Consider the following 18,831-nt stretch of genomic DNA (forward strand, 5'->3'; position numbering starts at 1 on the left):
GCCTCAGCCTCCCGAGTAGCTGGGATTACAGGCACCCATCACCACGCCTGGCTAATTTTTCCTATTTTTAAGTAGAGACAGGGTTTCACTGTGTTGGCCAGGCTGGTCTTGATCTCCTGACTTCAGGTGATCTGCCCACCTTGGCCTCCCAAAGTGCTGGGATTACAGGTGTGAGCCACTGTGCCTGGCCTGGAAATTTTTTTGACTAACAGCCCAATAGGTTTTGATATCTGATATTCCCATATTAGTATAGTTTTTTATTTCTTTGGCTCAAGAATAATTTAGAGCCATATTTTAAATTTTCTAAGTATTTAGGTTGGAAGATATCCCTATTTATAATTCCTATTTGTGTTACAGTGTGGTCAAAGAATATGGCCAATATTATTTCAGTCCTCTGGAATTTGAAGTAAGTTTTCTTCATTTCTTGGCACTGTCAGTTTTTAAAAAATAGCCCATAAGCATTTTAAAATACACATAAACTCTCTTAACCAACTTTATTTTAGAGATAAGAGCAATCAGACTTAGAAGATTATGTGCCTTATTCTATGTCACAATTATAAATGACGTATCTAGCTTTTTGAATTTTAATCTCATCAGTTTCCCATTAGATTTAACTGCCTCCAGAATATAAATGTTTATATTTTTGGTATCCACATACTCACATATATATATATTTGGTATCTTCATATATATATATATAGAGAGAGAGAGAGTTTACATAAAAAATTAAGTCCATAAGAAGTTATAAATTTAGAATATGGTTTTACAGTATTATTTAGAAAAGTAGAAAAAAGTCTGGGTAGAAATTATTTGCATCTTTAGAACTGAACAAGGTCTCAAAAGCATGACTTAAACTAATTTTGCTGATGGGTCATCTGTAGGTAGATGGGGAATGAACAAGAAAGGATATCACACATATGGAGAACTTAAGAAACAAAGGCATGTGTGCATTTGTGAGGAGACAAGCCTAACCTAGATAGGAGGGAGATCCTTGTTGCAGGATGATAGGAAATAAGATTGAATAAATGGCATTAAGCCTGATTAAAGGTCTAGTGAAAAAGTTAAAAAAATAAAAAAAATTAAATAGCAGTTTTGTCATCTAATGACTAGTATCACATTTCATTTTGCACATGCGTGGTGATTTCATTGCAGTGTCTGTGATAATTAACTTAAAATAATTAGCATAGACCGCCAAAAAATATGGGCAAATATAATTCTAGAACAGGATTCTGAGGAGGTAGTATGAGACAGATATAATGTTAATTTACTCATAATGGCAGATTGTGTAGAACTCTGCTAAATATACTAGCATGGAACATCTGTTGAGAATTCGAATAAATATGATTCCAGTATATTTTAAAAGCCAAAAATTTCTTAAGGAAGTGTATAAAAAATAGTTAAGGAATGCATTTATGCTAGTAAAAATGTTTTTTTGTATGTTTGAAAAACAGCTTCTAGAAATTTAGAAGGTAATTTCTTAAGAAGGAAGTGTATAAAAAATAGTTAAGAATTGCATTTATGGTGGTAAAAATGTTTTCTTGTGTGATTGAAAAACAGCTCCTAGAAATTTAGAAGTGTCTTTCTACCTCTGCTGGTTTAAACACCTATATACTGAAAAATACTGTGACTTTGGCAATTTGCTTGTGAAAATTAGGAGAGTCTTAAATTCAGCAAAATCAAGAGGTGAACATATAATCTTAGAGTATAAGAGGTTGTATATTTCAGTTCTATAATAGAAATCTGCTATTTATTAAAACAGCTTCTATTTTGAAAGTAGGTAGGGGAATGATGACCATGTAGTGGAATCACTCCGTGCATGTAAACCTGCAATATTAATTTAAGAGACTCAGTACAAATTTGTTTTATTTTGGTCATGCTATTTTGTACTAAAGTATGATATATGAAATATTTGAATATTCTAAAAGTCTATTACAGGTTGAGTATCCCAAATCCAGAATTCAAAATCTGAAATATTGCAAAATCCAAAACATTTTGAGTGCCAACATGATACTCAGATACTCAAAGGAAATGTTCATTGGAGTATCGTGGATTTTGGATTTTTTGATTCGGAATGCTCAACCAGCATAATGCAAACATTCCAAAATCTGAAAAAAATCTAAAATTGGAAACACTTCTGGTCCCAGGTATTTCAGATTAGGGATACTCAACCTGTAGCCTGTGACAATCATTGTCGAAGGTTCATATCAACAAGAACAGTAATTGAATTGTTAATGTTTTAGATTTATTCTCAAATTCTGCATACTTTGATTATTATGTATCTTCTCCCCCCTTCCCCGTTTTTTTTTTTTTTTTCCCAAATTTGGATAATAGGAAGATTTTTAAAGAGCTCTAAGAGAAGCTTATGTGTGCTACCTAGGCACACAGTAAGCGTTGATAATCTTAAATATTAAAATACAGTTGATATTTATGGCTTTTATTCACATAAGACTTTGGAATGACATATATATCCTCAAAAAAAAAGTCAGTTTTTTCAAGGGAAAAGTATTTTAGAATAATTTGTTCTCTTATTCTATTTATAATCTTATGCTGCATAGAAAGAGCATATTAGCCTTCCTTTTAATGAGTATGATATTACATAACTAGAATATTTCATTTAATGTTTATCAGTTATTTTTTCTCCCATCTGTAAAATACAACCATATAGATCATAACATCTAGATGTCAAAGAATTACTTAAGAAAGGCATGCATTTTTTAAATTAAAAAAACTTTTTAATTGAATGGATTTTTTGTAATCTTGCCTGAAGCACAAAATGTTTATGCTTATTAGAGCTAGAATTTACATATAAGTATAATATAAATGAATATAAAAAGCTTTATCTTAATCATATGGTCCTCTTGTACATAGCAATATGTACAATATGTGTAAATCTATACATATTTCTATATGGTCAGATATTTTCTAGATTTTGCTTGTATATTAAAACATGCGTTAGTATTTGTTATTTCCCATTATTATTTGTATATTATGAGATATTTTTGTTTATAAAGAAAAACTAAGTTTAAACCTTAAGGTAATAATAGTGATAATATATAATCATTATTATTCTTACATTAATAAAATGTACGTACTGTTGAAGCAATAAATACTTCTTTTTGTGATAATTATAACCCCGGGGCTTGATGTTGCATTCCTTATTGGTGGGCTATTCAGCTAAAAGTTAATTGCAATAATACGACTATGCATTTAAGAACAATTTTCTTTCAGATTTGAGTACTGTTGGGAGCTATATATCAACTCTAGAATTTTAGTGTTCAAACTGATGCTTAGAAAGGTAAAACAGAACGGGAAAACTTACCATCTCCATCTTATGATGTCTGTGAATAGACTTTGACTAGGCTCTGATAAATTTTACAGAATTACTCACATTGTAAGTTTAGACATATTTTACCGCTTTCATGTGTGGAAGCAAAAAGAACGTTTATATAGTGAAGGGATAAAGAAGGGCCTTTGTGGCCAGGCACGTGGCTCACGCCTGTAATCCCAGCACTTTGGGAGGCCAAGGCGGGCGGATGATGAGGTCAGGAGTTTGAGACCAGCCTGGCCAACATAGTGAAACCCCATCTCTACTAAAAATACAAAAAATTTAGCTGGGCGTGGTGGTGGGCGCCTGTAATCCCAGCTACTTGGGAGGCTGAGGCAGGAGATTTGCTTGGACCTGAGAGGTAGAGGTTGCAGTAAGCCGAGATCACGCCACTGCAATCCATCCTGGGGGAGAGTGGGAGACTTCTTTTTTTTTTTTTTTTTTTTTTAAAAGAAGGGCCTTTGTGGTCAGTTATTCAGAAAATTCCTTGAGTCTATGGAACATGGGACTGTGTTCTTAGTTGTACTGCCTTGTTTGTGATACTTTAAAAGCCAAAAAAAAAAAAAAAAAAGAAAAGATTTAAATGCAAGAAGAATTAAACTCATAATATTGAAGGATTTTTAGGTGTTCAAATAATTAACCAAAATTATCATTTTCATTGCATTTTCCAGGCAATTAAGTTGGAATATGCAAGGTTGGTTAAGTTGGCCCAAGAAGACACCCCACCAGAAACCGATTATCGTTTACATCATGTAGTGGTCTACTTTATCCAGAACCAGGCACCAAAGAAAATTATTGAGAAAACATTGCTAGAACAATTTGGAGATAGAAATTTGAGTTTTGATGAAAGGTAATTTGAAAGTATAAAATTCTTATGCTCAAATTGTTCTTTTTTTTTTCCTGCAGATTCCCAGGATAATTTTTGAGTATTTATTTTATATATGCATGGGCACATATTTTAATAAATACGTAACAAAATTTGAACTCAATGTGACTAGTTGCTGGAGTCTGTGGCCTTTTGAAGTTTGAACTGAAAATAACTTAGATCATTTTAATAAATTTTAATTGTGAATCAAGTAATCACTGCACTTATTACACTCAATATTTTAGAAACAAAAATGGGCTTCTCAACCTCTGTGCTATATAGACAGTTTAAATTAGATAAATCTTTGTTGTTGGGGCTGTCCTATGATTGTAGGATATTTAATAATATCCCTCATCTCTTCGTTAGATGACAGTAGCAGCTCCCAAGTTGTGGCATACCAAAATATCTCCAGGTATTGCCAAATAACTCCTAGGGGAGCAAAGTCACCCTTATTAGAGAATCACTGGAGAAAAGCTTTCAGTCTTGCAGATAAAATAATTAAACATTCTTTGACATAAAGAGGAGGCTTAGAAGGGTTAAATTAGATTCACGCAGAAATATTTTCTCTGGAAAGAGAAAATATTCTATAGAAATTTCTGTAGAATTTCTGTAGAATATAGAAAATATTCTATAGAATATTTCCAGAGAATGTTTTCTCTAGATTATATTAGTAGTTTTATAAAGAATTATTCAGAAAGTCCTATTAAACTACTAATGTTAAAAATCACAATTTAATTAGAATGAGTGACACTAGAAAATAATTTTAGGGCTCATGTGAAATTTTAGAGTATTGAAAGTTATTTTCATATATAAAAACATTTATGCTGTTGCAGTTCATTGTAATTTTAATTCTGAAATGATCATCCTTTTATGAGTGTCTCAAAAATACTGAGTTAAAAGTGTATAGCAAAGAATATGAGGGGAGGCAAAGCATCTGGATCGATCCTACCTTATTAGATATGTGCCGTGAAATGTAGGATTCTGTGCATAATACAAATAAATAGTTGTGAACAATATCTGATAGGTGGTTGAATGCTCAATGAATGTTGGCCACTACTGTTTATATTAGTAGCAGTGTGGACATCATTTATTTTGATACATACGACTGCAGAGAGTTCAGAAACAGGGTTGTTGTGACCCTCGTTATCTGTGCTATCAGTGTACTGAGTTCCATTGGATCTATGCTCTTTAATTTGGAGAAGATATTAATGGAGTAATCACATTGACTTTTCAGTCTTTTGCAGTTCTCTGACTATAACTAGTTAATCTGTTTTGATAACCTGACTTGTGCTTGAAAGACAGAGTTATGCACATGTGAATAAATACATTTCGTGAGGATTTCTTTATCACTGATTCTGATCATAAAATCCAGTGGGATGTTTCCATTTTTACCTGAGATGATAGGCACGTTTTAGACTCTTTAGTATTTAAGAATAAATAATACCATATGGGGGGAAAAGAAGATGCAGTGTCTCTTGAGCTTGCTTAATAGATGCACATTATTTTTTAAAAGTTTCATTTTTTTCCTATGCAAACTGTGTTAATTAGAATGTAATTTAAAAGCCATATATCAACACAACACAGTAAATTTCAATTAGAATTATTGCTCCTGTCTTCTTTGTAATTCCCCAACATTGGTCCCAAAAATGTTTTTCACTTAAGGTTATTTAGGAGTTGTTTCTATACAAAAGTACTGCTGTTTTTGCTCAGTGTTTATGGATTTTGCTTTTGATTTACAAATATATATATACACACACACATACACACACGCTCATATGTATGTGTTTTTTTTTAAGGTGTCACAACATAATGAAAGTTGCTCAAGCCAAACTGGAAATGATAAAACCTGAAGAAGTAAACTTGGAGGAATATGAGGTAATGTGCTTTCTTAGAGGTTAAACTACAGATTTAGGGATTCTGTAATTCACTGATACTCCTTTCATTTCAGCCCAACTGAAGTTGAATTTGTTATGAATGATGAGTAAAAAAATTAAGTTTCCAAGTCAATGCTCAAGTAATTAATAATTTTATATGTGATTTTAGGATTAACATGATATGATAGCATGTAGACCAAAAAGTTTAAAATCAAAAAAGGAAGATTTTTGTTTTTTTATTTCAATACTAATTCTCAAGTACTTTTTAAATGAACTTTTCTAGCTTAAAAACAGAATAACAAATGCATTGTTAATTTTGAAATCAACTTAGAAATTGCTGTTACATAATACCAACAAGTAATATTTATCAAGACCCTACTATATGCCAGGCATTTGTCTAAGCCCTTTACATATATTAACTGATTTAATTCAGACAGTAACACTGTAAGATAGGTAGTGTTCTTATTCCCATTTGACACACGAGAAAATAAGGCATAGAGCAGTGAAGTAACCTGCCTAAGGTTTTCACAGCCACAAGTTTACAGCTTGGCTAATAGAACCTACATTCTTAACTGTTGCACTACACTGTGCAACTGTACCCTGTGGGCTGTATTTTTTCCTTCACTTTGATTCATCAGATATATTTTGGGGAAGTTAGAGATTCATTTTAGTCCCTATATGCCATATATATTTGTCATTGTGAGACAGTGTTGTGTGTGAGAGAGCACTTACATAGGTACTTGTACATGTGCTTGTGGGATTTTTTTGTGCACAAAATTCTTTTTGTCAACTTTGGCTTTAAAATATTCTTTATTTTAATTGATGAATTCATACACCTAGTATTTCTTCACGTTTTTAAATTTAATCTTATGCATTGTCTTTTTTTTAATTTATAAGTCTAGTAAATTTTAAGTTGTTTTCTTGGGTGCCTTTGCTTAATATTTAGTTCCATTTACAAACTTAATTATGGTACTTTAGATTCCCTAAATAATTAGTGTAATTTACTACACAAACAGGGAAGAGGAAAGAGAGAGAAAACACTCATTATTGATGAAAACCTTAGCTAGTTTGGCATATAAGGTAACTACCTTAATTCACTAAAGAGTGTCTCTAAAAACAAAAATAGGAAATAATAAAACTGCAGCAAATATATAGAATTGTGAGCACTGAAAGCTTAAAATTTTTGTTGTCAAAAGCAAGGCAATGAAAATAAGCAAAAAGTAAAATACTGGAAAAGAAGAAACAAAGACATCATTATTTGTAGTTTTTTTTACCTTGAAATTCAAATAAAATCTACAACTGATTTATTAGAACTAGTAAGACAGCTTTGCAGCATGCAAACTTGTGTCAGACATCAATTTTATTCCCTTTTGCCAGTAAAAAAAGTATGAAAAAGTATAAAAGTGAGACCATTTACAATAGTATCTGAAACTATGGAGTATATAGAAATAAATTTAACAAAAGGTGCGTGTGACTTCTGTGGGGAAAATTATAAAACTTATTGGGAGACATTACCAAAGACCTAAATAAATGGGCATACATATGGTATTTGGAAAACTTGATATTATTAATATATAGATATCGCTTTTCCCCCAAATGCTTTATAAATTCAGTGCAGGCTGTATGAAAATTCCAGCAAGATGTTTTATGGAGCTTGATAAGCCAACTGAAAAATGTTACGGAAATGCAAAGATCCCAGTCCACCTCCCATCTCTGACAAGCAAGTTAGTGAACAGTATAAAGACTTTTTAATAAATGGTTCTGGGAAATAAATAAAATTTGATTTCTTCTTTATTCCATATGCAAAAATTCATTTCAATTGTGAAAGACTCCTGTGTAAAGCTGTTTAGAAGTCAACATAGGTAGAAGCCCAAAGACATTCATTTATCCATAAGGGGCACTCACTCACCAGATATTTTTGACCAGGGTATGTAATCTAGAGCCAGAGAAATTCAAAATTTGTTTTCTCTTGACCCTGAGGAGCAAGTCAAGTCATCTTTTAGCTAATAATGACTCCAAATCTGTGCCCTCCACATTGATTGAGAGCTCTTCCCTTGTCCCCAAGATTCGTGTTCATGGAACTTGATTTTTAATTGTGACTTGATTCTGCAATGCTTCCTTCAGTTTGCTTCAACAGATTGGACTCATTATGTTTTTTTTCATAAAATCTTCTCATATTCTAACTGCAGGGCCATTAAATCATACAAGTATTTAAATGACATGTTTTTAGATTCTGCATATTCCTCCTATCTTTGTCTTGCTCTAAGTTCAGGGTTCAGTAAACCATAGCCTGCAGACCAGCTTACCACCTGTTTTTGTAAATAAACTTTTATTGGAACATGGCCATTAGTATACATATTGTCTGTGGATACTTTCACACTGCAGTTACAGAGTTGAGTAACTGAAGAAGATGAGGCTTGCAAAGTCTAAAATATTATCTGGCCTTTTACAGAAAAAGTTTGCCTACTCACAACTTCTAAGGCGATTCTAATGACAACAAGGAATGACAGTTTGAATACCTTCCCCAGAAAAGCTAACTTCATACTTGCAGGACAAATTTTACCTTTATTTGTTATGAAGATCTACTAATAGCATGAAAATTATGTCTTGAAAATTAAAATTAAGACTGGATGTGGTGGCTCATGCTTATAATCCCAGCACTTTTGGAAATCAAGGCACAGGGAGTTGTTTGAGGCCAGGAATTTGAGACCGGCCTGGCCAACATAGCAAGACCCTGTCTATATAAAACAGATTAAATAATTAACTGGAACTGGGAGCATGCACCTGTAATTCAAGCTACTTGGGAGACAGAGGTAGGAGGATTGCTGGAGCCCAGAAGGTGAAGTCTGCAGTTAGCCGTGATTGTGCCACTGCACTGCAGACTGGGCAACTGAGTGAGACCCTGTCTCCAAAAAAAAAAAAAAAAGTTTATATTCAAGGAGAATATCGTTGGCTAATAACTATGTTTCTTATTTTTGTTTATAATGTTTATATAAAAGCCTTAACACTTTTGTTATCAGTATTCTCTTTCCAATTTATCCTACATTGAATTTCAGTTATTTTTCTTGAGTCAATTATTATAAAGTAAGCTAAGAAAATCTTGACTTTGGTATCACCTTAGAATTATTTAGTCCTATTACATGCCCTATAGTTGTTTTGTGGGTGGGGAGGGGCATTGAAATGTGAACTGCAGTTATTCTTTTACCATATCTCATGTAAATAAACTATTCGCCTACACACTTAAAGTCAAATTTACCACATATTTGCGAAGTTAAAAGTTAAATAAATCTAACTTTTTTTAGTTTCTTAAAATTATGTATCAAGTATGTGTCCAAGCTTTGATTCATACTCAGCGTAATAATTTCATTTTCTTCCATCAGTTGATGTAGATATAATAATAGTTCAATAATATGATTTTATACTGATGAATTTTTGAGATGACCTGATTGATTATCCTGCCTTTATATTTCTGTTATCTGCTAGTAAAATCTTTATTGTTTAAAACATTTCATATCCATGCCTAATAATTTTTAGATTTAATGTTGTATTAATAAATAGTCTTGTGTGCCAGAAAGTAAAGTCTTGTTTTAGTTCTGATGTATCTTCATTTTGAACTCTTTATTTCTATTAATTCAAATAGTAGCGAAACAGTGCATTACTTTTTGTACAGTTTCATAGTACTTTTTAAATCTTATTCTGAACATTTTTAATATTTTCTTTCACCTACAGGAGTGGCATCAGGATTATAGGAAATTCAGGGAAACAACTATGTATCTCATAATTGGGCTAGAAAATTTTCAAAGAGAAAGGTAAGGCAAAGTGGACAAATATGAAAAGAGCATAATTTTTGCACTTAATTCTATTCAGGTGTGACCTCATCCATGGAAAAGATTTTATTCATACTCTGTATTTTTAATAAATGTTTTATTTTAGATCAGTTTTAAATTTACAGAAAAATTACACAGTTGATATAGAGACTTCCCATATACCCCACATAAAATATATTTTCCATTTAAAACTCTGTAAGGTTGGCATTAGTGTCTGTGTTTATTAGCTCTCAAACACTACCCTTGAAGCTGAGTCTGATCTTGATATCAAGTCAGAGATAGTGTTTGCAGTCTGTCTTTGTGAACTTTCAGGTTCTGTAAAAAGTGTAGCTGTAGAAAATTTTTGTGTACTGTGACTTTAAACAAGTTTTGGATTAATTTTCATTTAAATTAAAGATGGTCTTAAAGGAATATCTACTTATTTAATTATACTATTATTTTAATTGTTATTAAGAAGAAAGGATACATTTTGCTTTACTTACATTTTAGATTATTTACTAGTTTGCATGTATTTCTCCACATATTTCTTAATGCGTGTTGTTTAACATTAACTTCACTAGTGATTGTTTTTTGAGAAAATGCTTTATTTTCAATGCAGTGTATATTGCAGCCAAGTAAAAGGGATATTGAATTTTTCCTTTCTTTTTTGTTTTATGAAATTTAAGAAGCTCCCACTTAGGTAATGATGCTTCTTTTTCAAAAAAAGAAACGAAGATCAGTGTTTAATTTTGGAGCTATGCTGTCCAACATAGCAGCCACCTGACAAAACTTAAATAACTAAAACTTTTAAAACCAAAGTTCAGTTCATCGGTTACACCGGCCACGGTTCAGTAGTTCAGTAGCCTCATGTGGTTAGTGGCCTCTATTTTTAGCCAGCACAGAACATTTCCATAATCACAGAAATTTCTATTGGACAGTACTATTCTAGAGGACAGTACTTTCATTTTTATATTAATAGTTATCAAAATTTTTAAAGTTATCACACAAAAGGAAAAATTGTTTTACTTAACAATTTATCTTAAGTACTTAAGTACAAATTATTTAAAGTCCTAGTCATTGTGCTATTTATAAGATAATTTCACTTTAGTCATTGATGTAGAAAACTTACTTTGATCAATACCTCCAATTTATGAGTTATGTCAATCAAGATTTTATTTCTTTAATAGGAATATTCAAATGTACTATTAGAATTTATATTTGTGCTGATTTGAGAAAAATAATATGATTGTATAATTCAATAGAGTGAGATATAAAAAGGCATTTCAGTGTTACAGATAAATCAGACTTCATAGAGATGTAGTAACTTTGTCAAGGTCACACAGCTAACTAGGAAAAGAAAAATTAAAATAGAGACCTCGTATTCTTGTATAATTTAATGAAATCATGTAAGTACAAAATGTATTCATTTATCTCAATAAGAATTAAAAAGATGAAACTGTCACTTTGTACCTATCCGGATAGCTTCTGTATTAGTTGTTCCCAGTTAACATACATTAAAGGAATTTGAGATATAACTTGGAAATATGTTTAAATATTATAATTTGCATGTCAGTTTTCAAATACATACTTATTCAGAAAGTTAATGTTCTAGTATAGTAAATACTTACCAAATTAGAAGGATTAACTAGAAAATCAATAATGGTGACAGATATTACTTGTGGAATATCTTTTAAAGAAATATTGGTGTGTGTGCGACTGTGATCCCAGCTACTCAGGAGGCTGAGGCAGGAGAATCACTTGAACCCGGGAGGCGGAGGTTGCAGTGAGCCAAGATCGCGCCACTGCACTCCAGCCTGGGCGACAGAGCGAGACACTGTCTCAGAAAAAAAAAAGAAAGAAATACTGTTGTTTTTTTTTGTTTTACTTTAAATCTTTAAATATAGCAGTTATTGTAGCTAGCTGTTTGTAAAATATTGCCAAAAGATTCTGTCAAAATTGTTTTTAATGAAAATGTAAACATTTAAAGGCTTGAATGAAATACTGATGGACCCTTGCGAGTCCTGAGAACAGTGAAGTGAAATCATGGTTGCAAGAACCATAATTTTATGGAGTGTACCAGGCTACATGATCTTATTTTATCTTAGATAAGAATATGGTAATTGGACTGCTAAATCTTATTCTAAATTTATTTGAATATACATTCATAAGCACTTTAAAGTTTAATAACATATGGAACATTTTGCGTACCTCAGTAGAGAATTGGAACAAGGTCATGGTTTCAGAGCAATTCTCAAAGAGGTGACTAAGGTCTAGAAAGCCAGATGTCAGTGTCATTCAGGAGAGATCTCCTTAACAGGAAACTCAGTGGCTATAAAGGAAAAGATAGATGTGCTAGTTACTTATTAATTAACGAACTACTACAACTTAATGTTGTAAAACAACTTTTAATATTATCACTTCCTTCGTTTTTCATAAATAAAATCTTTAACTGAGAATATGTTTATTAACCTAATATCATTTCAAAATAAAATGTTATACTTAATCTCAAAAACAAATTCCTAGAAAGCCGTTTTCAAAAAATGTTTAAAATAGACCTATTTATCATGACACCTTCAGGTGTGTAATTTGATTTGCCATGAATGTATACATTAATTTTTAAATAATTTTACATTTAACATTTGGGATGTGGAATGGATTTATTTTGTATCTAAGTACATGAATTAAGTAATAAACAGTAATTATTGGCAGAAGCGTCTAGAGTTTAAAATTGTGTTTCTTTACAATATTTCATTTTTTAAAATATATTTTTCCATATTAATCTGTGAAAAAATATATTAATGAAAAACGCAAAGGAAATATTTTAAAATAATATTTTTTATTTCAGTTATACAAATACTTGGCTAGATATAGTTTTTCTTTTGACGTGTTAGAAGGATAGTTTGGAGGTAAAAGTAATTCTTTATTAAATATTTTTTTCTTCCATTTTTGTTTTGTTTTGTATTTTTGAGTTGGGGTCTTGCTCTGTTGCGCAGGCTGGAATGCAGTGGTATGATCATGGCTCACTACAACCTCTTACCTTCTCAGCTCAAGACGTCCTTCCTCCTCAGCCTCCTGAGTAGCTGGTACTACAGGCATGTACCACGATGCCCAGCTAATTTTTTTTTTTTAATGTTTTTGTAGAGATGGGGGTGTCAACTATGTTGGCCAGGCAGGTCTTGAACTTCTGGCCTCAGCTGATCCTGTCACCACCACCTCCCAAAGTATTGGGATTACAGGCATGAGCGACTGTGCCTGGCCCCTTTTCTTCCCTTTTTAAAACCTAATTTGAATTTCATAATATCTAGACTTACATTAATATAACACATATGCCTAATTCTATCACTTCTTTTTTTTTTGAGACGGAGTTTTGCTCTTGTTGCCCAGGCTGGAGTGCAGTGGCGTGATCTCAGCTCACCTCACCCTCCACCTCCCGGGATTCTGCTGCCTCAGCCTGCCGAGTAGCTGGGACTACAGGCATGTGTCACCATGCCCGGCTAATTTTGTATTTTTAGTAGAGGCGGGGTTTCTCCATGTTGATCAGGCTGGTCTCGAACTCCCTAGGTCAGGTGGTCCGTCTGCCTCAGCCTCCCAAAGTGCTGGGATTACAGGTGTGAGCCGCCGCACCCGGCCTCTATCAGCTTTTTTATGTTTGGAGGCTTTTTGTTTTTGCTTTATTCCACTAGGTTTCCCAGATTTAGAAGAAATCTTTCATTGTCCACTTCCTCTATTTCCTTTAGATATTCTTATTTCTATTTTTTTTTTTACATTTTTCTCAGTAACTAAAACTGTCTGCACATAGAAAAGAACTTGTCTAAGTTGTCATTGAACAAACCAAATGATGTTTGTGATCATTTACTTCATATAAATGCGACATTGCGTTAAACAAGTAGATTGTTGGCTTTCACATTAGCTTCAATTTTGAGTTTAAATGGAAGACATCAGGAAAATAAATACCAAGGAAAACAGAACTATCTGACTTTATCAGTTATTGCCTCTTTTCCCAGATTTTTTCTTAATTTATAGCTCCTCTTTTTTTACTTTTAAGATAACTATCTCTGGGTTTCAGATGTTGCTGTTGCTAAAAAGGCGCTCTCAAGCATACACTGCGTCAGATGATATTTTTTATTATAATGTAGATTATCAAAACTTAAGCATACTTAAAATGTTTCATAATTATAGCTGACTTTGTTTCTACAAAGGTGAAATACTAATGTTATATGTTTCTTTTTAATTTTCAAGTTATATAGATTCCTTGCTGTTCCTCATCTGTGCTTATCAGAATAACAAAGAACTCTTGTCTAAAGGCTTATACAGAGGACATGATGAAGAATTGATATCACATTATAGAAGAGAATGTTTGCTAGTAAGTTGAATGCATATAGTATGATCTTATCATTTTGTCTGACATTGGGCAAGTTTTCCAGACTCATATATAAGTGAATGACTCCATAAACTCTGATGGGATAAGAACATGATGATGTCTATAAACTGGTTCTAGTCCCTTCAGATGGAAAAGTACACTCAGTACTTTATTCTTTTCTCTTTATGAATCCCAAGTACTATAGGTGATAAATGAGAAATGTTCTTAAAATAGCATCAGTTTGTTTACATTTCTGTATTTAGATTTCGTCATCACACTACCACTCCTTTTTTTGGTGGGAAAGGAAGGGATGCATAGATAAGCCTTAAAAAATGTTTTATGTAAGTCTATAAGAATATGCAGGCTGGCGCAGCAGCTCATGCCTGTAATCCTAGCACTTTGGAAGGCTGAGGCTGGTGGATCACAAAGTCAGGAGATCGAGACCATCCTGGCCAACGTGGTGAAACCCCGTCTCGACTAAAATACACAAACACAAAAATTAGCTAGATATGGTGGTGTGTGCCTGTAGTCTCAACTACTCAGGAGGCTGAGGCAGGGGAATCGCATGAACCTGGGAAGTGGAGGTTGCCTTGAGCCAAGATCGCGCCACTGCATTCCATCCTGGCAACCTGGTGACAGAGCAAGACTCTGTCTCAAAAAAACAAGAATATACATAGAATGTATTAGAGTAATTTGTTTAACTTAAAAAATTGAATTTTCAGGTACAAGAATCTATAGCTGATTTTAAACATAAATACAACCAAAACCTGATGGTTCCTCTGAAACCTTCAAAAAATGGTATAATGTTTCTCATCATTTTTTGTAGTAACCCAGCCACATTTGGTTATTTGTTTTACATAGGAATTGAAATGAAACCTCATCAAGATTACTTTAGTGTTCCTTTCAGATTTTTTCACATTGTATATTTACAAAGTGTCAGGTTCTGAGGGATACAAACATGAGTAAGATGTACTTCCTGTCCTCAGAAAACTCAGTCTGGTAGGAGACGTAATTGTTTGTTCTGGAATAAGTGCCATTATGAGAAATATGCACAATGATATGCCTGAAATATTTGGGAAGAACCTTAAGAGACAAGGTAAACCTCATCTAGATCTTGATGGATAAATAGGAGTTTTATTCATGATAGAGAAGGGAGAATATTCCAGTACACAACAGAAAATCAAGATAAGTTCACTGTGGCTATCCAGGTTATGAGGAAGTGGGGTAAGGTGGAAGTGATGAAGCTGACAATACTTGTCGATGTCAGATGATGAAGAAACTTAGATGACATTCAAATGAGTTTGCACCAGTGTAAGTTTGATTAGGTTTGGCATAATGAGGTTTGTTTTCAGAAAATAATTCTGGTAATAATAATAGCATACTAGAGGATGAACAGGAAAGAAGTAGATTGAAGTCAAGAACCTTAGAGGGGAAAGTCAAGGGACGGAGAGTGAGGGCCTCAACTCATGTAGTACAGTAGGTATGATGGTGAAGGAAATGAAATCAGGGCATGTCATAGCTGTTGGGTGAGTGGGAAGAAGGAAATGGAAGAGTCAAAGCTGCCAAACTTACTAGTTTTTCGTTTAATATTAGGGAGTCTAATAGGAGGAACAAGGTTGGCTTTGAACATGTTTTATTTAAGAGATTTCCAGGACATTCTTTGATTCAGTGAACTTAACATTAAACTTGTCATTAAATTTTATATATCATTTAATGCATACTTCCAAAAATTGTAGTAAATACTTGAAGATTTATCTCATTTTATTCTCTTAACCCCTATGGTTGGAAGATAAAATACCCTATTATTAATATAAAGAAAGTGAAGCTAACAGATTTAGCTAATCTGTTCACGATTGGTGTATTAGTCCGTTCTCACACTGCTATAAAGATACTACACAAGACTGGGTAATTTATAAAGGAAAGAGGTTTAACGGACTCACAGTTCCACATGGTTGGGGAGGCCTCAGGAAACTTAAAATGATGGCAGAAGGTGAAGGGGAAGCAAGGACCTTCATCACATGGTGGCAGGAGAGAGAAGTGCAAGCAGAGGAAATGCCAGATGCTTATGAAACCATCAGATCTCATGAGACTCACTCCCTGTCACAAGAACAGCACTGGGGAAACTGTCCCTATGATCTGATCACCTCCCACCAGGTCTCTTCCTCAACACCTGGGGGTTACAATTCAAGATAAGATTTGGGTGGAGACACAAAGCCTAACCATATCAATTGGGTAATTGATTCATGGCCAAGTTGGACTTATACCACAACCGTCTTTCCAAAATCAAAATAAATTGCATAAGAATTATGTGGTGTAAATCTAAATATATAACTTTTTTTATTTGAAATTCAGCTTAAAAGTCATGTTTATCATGCTGTAAACATAAGATTTTAAATAAGAACCCTTAAATATTATAGGTCTTATACCTGTATTTATCTCTTATGTTTCTTATTGCATGGATTTCTCTGTTCTGCTAGATCAGTGATCAGCACACTATGGCTTGTGCTCCACCTACCACTTGTTTTTATAGAAAAGTTTTATTGAAACATAGCCATGCACATTCATTTATATATTGGGTATTATTGTCTTTGTACTACAATGGCAGAGTTGAATAGTTGCAACAGAAACTTCATGGCCTTCAAAGCCTATAATAGTCCTCGTCTGGCCCTTCACAGAAAAAGTTTGCCAATCCTTGTACCAAATTGTAAGCTCCATGAGAGTTTTCTGTATTAATCACTTGAGTGCCCCTGCATCTGCAGAAATTTCTGGCACATGGTGTTGACTCTGTAGGAAGTTTTTGAAGGGAAAAGTGAATTGATTACCTTTATATTTCTGTATCAAGGAATACAATAGTATATATTCAGTTGCCATTAATGGAGATGAGTTTTTCAAAAATTAATATGGATTCTGAATTTCTTTATTTTTAAAACTATTTTGAGTGCTTATACAATTTTATAATTTGGGGAAGTTAATCTCTAGAGAAGAAAAAATGGCCCCTGTGTTGATGATCGGCATAAGCCAAACATGACTGAAAAACACAATAATGTTTTCTCCACCGCTGTTGCTTTTGTTTCTGTTGTTGCCATACGCATAGCTTTTTCTAAAGAGAGATTTTCAGTTCTAGATGGGTTGAGATTGTTTTCTCTAAATACCGTTTGTTCTAATACTGTTTGTGAACATATTTATGTTGTCTTCCTTATTAATACTTACAGATCCTTAATTTAAAAAGGAAACAAAAACCTATTCTTTTTTTTTCCTGCATTGCATTAAGAAATTAAATGAGCAAGCCGCAGAACTCTTCGAATCTGGAGAGGATCGAGAAGTAAACAATGGTCTGATTATCATGAATGAGTTTATTGTCCCATTTTTGCCATTATTACTGGTGGATGAAATGGAAGAAAAGGATATACTAGCTGTAGAAGATATGAGAAATCGATGGTGTTCCTACCTTGGTCAAGAAATGGAACGTAAGTTTAAACAATGGTAGTAGGCACCTGAGATGTCCGGATTAAATGCAGTTAGAATTAGATGTTATTTATTCTTGCCATTTTTTATATTAAATACAATATTAAGTATTAATATTTTCACATTCACATTATTATTCTTTTTCCATATTGATGAACTAAGCTGTGTGCATTGCAGTTGCCATTTATGTTTTTGTCTCCCCAAAATGGCAATTATCTTACCTATTAGAGTAAGTTAATATTAGTAAATCATGTTGACAATGATCATGTAATAATTTCTGTATCTTTAGTTAGATTTAATTGTTTGTATTTGCAGCACACCTCCAAGAAAAGCTGACAGATTTTTTGCCAAAACTGCTTGATTGTTCTATGGAGATTAAAAGTTTCCATGAGCCACCGAAGTTACCTTCATATTCCACGCATGAACTCTGTGAGCGATTTGCCCGAATCATGTTGTCCCTCAGTCGAACTCCTGCTGATGGAAGATAAACTGCACACTTTCCCTGAACACACTGTATAAACTCTTTTTAGTTCTTAACCCTTGCCTTCCTGTCACAGGGTTTGCTTGTTGCTGCTATAGTTTTTAACTTTTTTTTATTTTAATAACTGCAAAAGACAAAATGACTATGCAGACTTTAGTCAGACTGCAGACAATAAAGCTGAAAATCGCATGGCGCTCAGACATTTTAACCGGAACTGATGTATAATCACAAATCTAATTGATTTTATTATGGCAAAACTATGCTTTTGCCACCTTCCTGTTACAGTATTACTTTGCTTTTATCTTTTCTTTCTCAACAGCTTTCCATTCAGTCTGGATCCTTCCATGACTACAGCCATTTAAGTGTTCAGCACTGTGTATGATACGTAATATTTGGTAGCTTGTAAATGAAATAAAGAATAAAGTTTTATTTATGGCTACCTATGTGTTTGTAAGCAGGTATATTGTATATTAGTGTATTAGTAATACTAGATAAATGCATTTTGTCTGGGGATTAAGATTGGATAGTTAATAGATTAATACAATCTTTTAATTCTGCTCTAATGCTAGCAAATTGGAAAATGTTTAAGTCTTTGACACTTAAATTTATCTATATTTTTAACAAAGTTCTTGAACTTAGTATGGCACCTGAACCT

At 33.1% G+C, this 18,831-nt stretch overlaps 1 protein-coding gene across 4 annotated transcripts in view; it reads left to right on the forward strand.

The window, feature by feature from the left end:
• Positions 1 to 18,615, forward strand: part of USP25 (ubiquitin specific peptidase 25) — a 147,543-nt gene extending 128,928 nt beyond the window's left edge. For all 4 annotated transcript variants that reach the window (XM_034948000.3, XM_034948001.3, XM_034948002.3 and 1 more), the window contains 6 exons: positions 3,997 to 4,175; positions 5,987 to 6,065; positions 9,794 to 9,873; positions 14,110 to 14,233; positions 17,502 to 17,697; positions 18,011 to 18,615. In XM_034948000.3, coding sequence (XP_034803891.3) covers positions 3,997 to 4,175; positions 5,987 to 6,065; positions 9,794 to 9,873; positions 14,110 to 14,233; positions 17,502 to 17,697; positions 18,011 to 18,183 — 831 coding nt within the window. In that variant the 3' untranslated portion in view covers positions 18,184 to 18,615. The remainder of the gene's footprint in view (positions 1 to 3,996; positions 4,176 to 5,986; positions 6,066 to 9,793; positions 9,874 to 14,109; positions 14,234 to 17,501; positions 17,698 to 18,010) is intronic.
• The last annotated feature ends 216 nt before the right edge of the window (positions 18,616 to 18,831 follow it).

The sequence above is a fragment of the Pan paniscus genome, chromosome 22, assembly GCF_029289425.2.
Source record: "Pan paniscus chromosome 22, NHGRI_mPanPan1-v2.0_pri, whole genome shotgun sequence".
NCBI classification, from domain to species: Eukaryota; Metazoa; Chordata; class Mammalia; order Primates; family Hominidae; genus Pan; species Pan paniscus.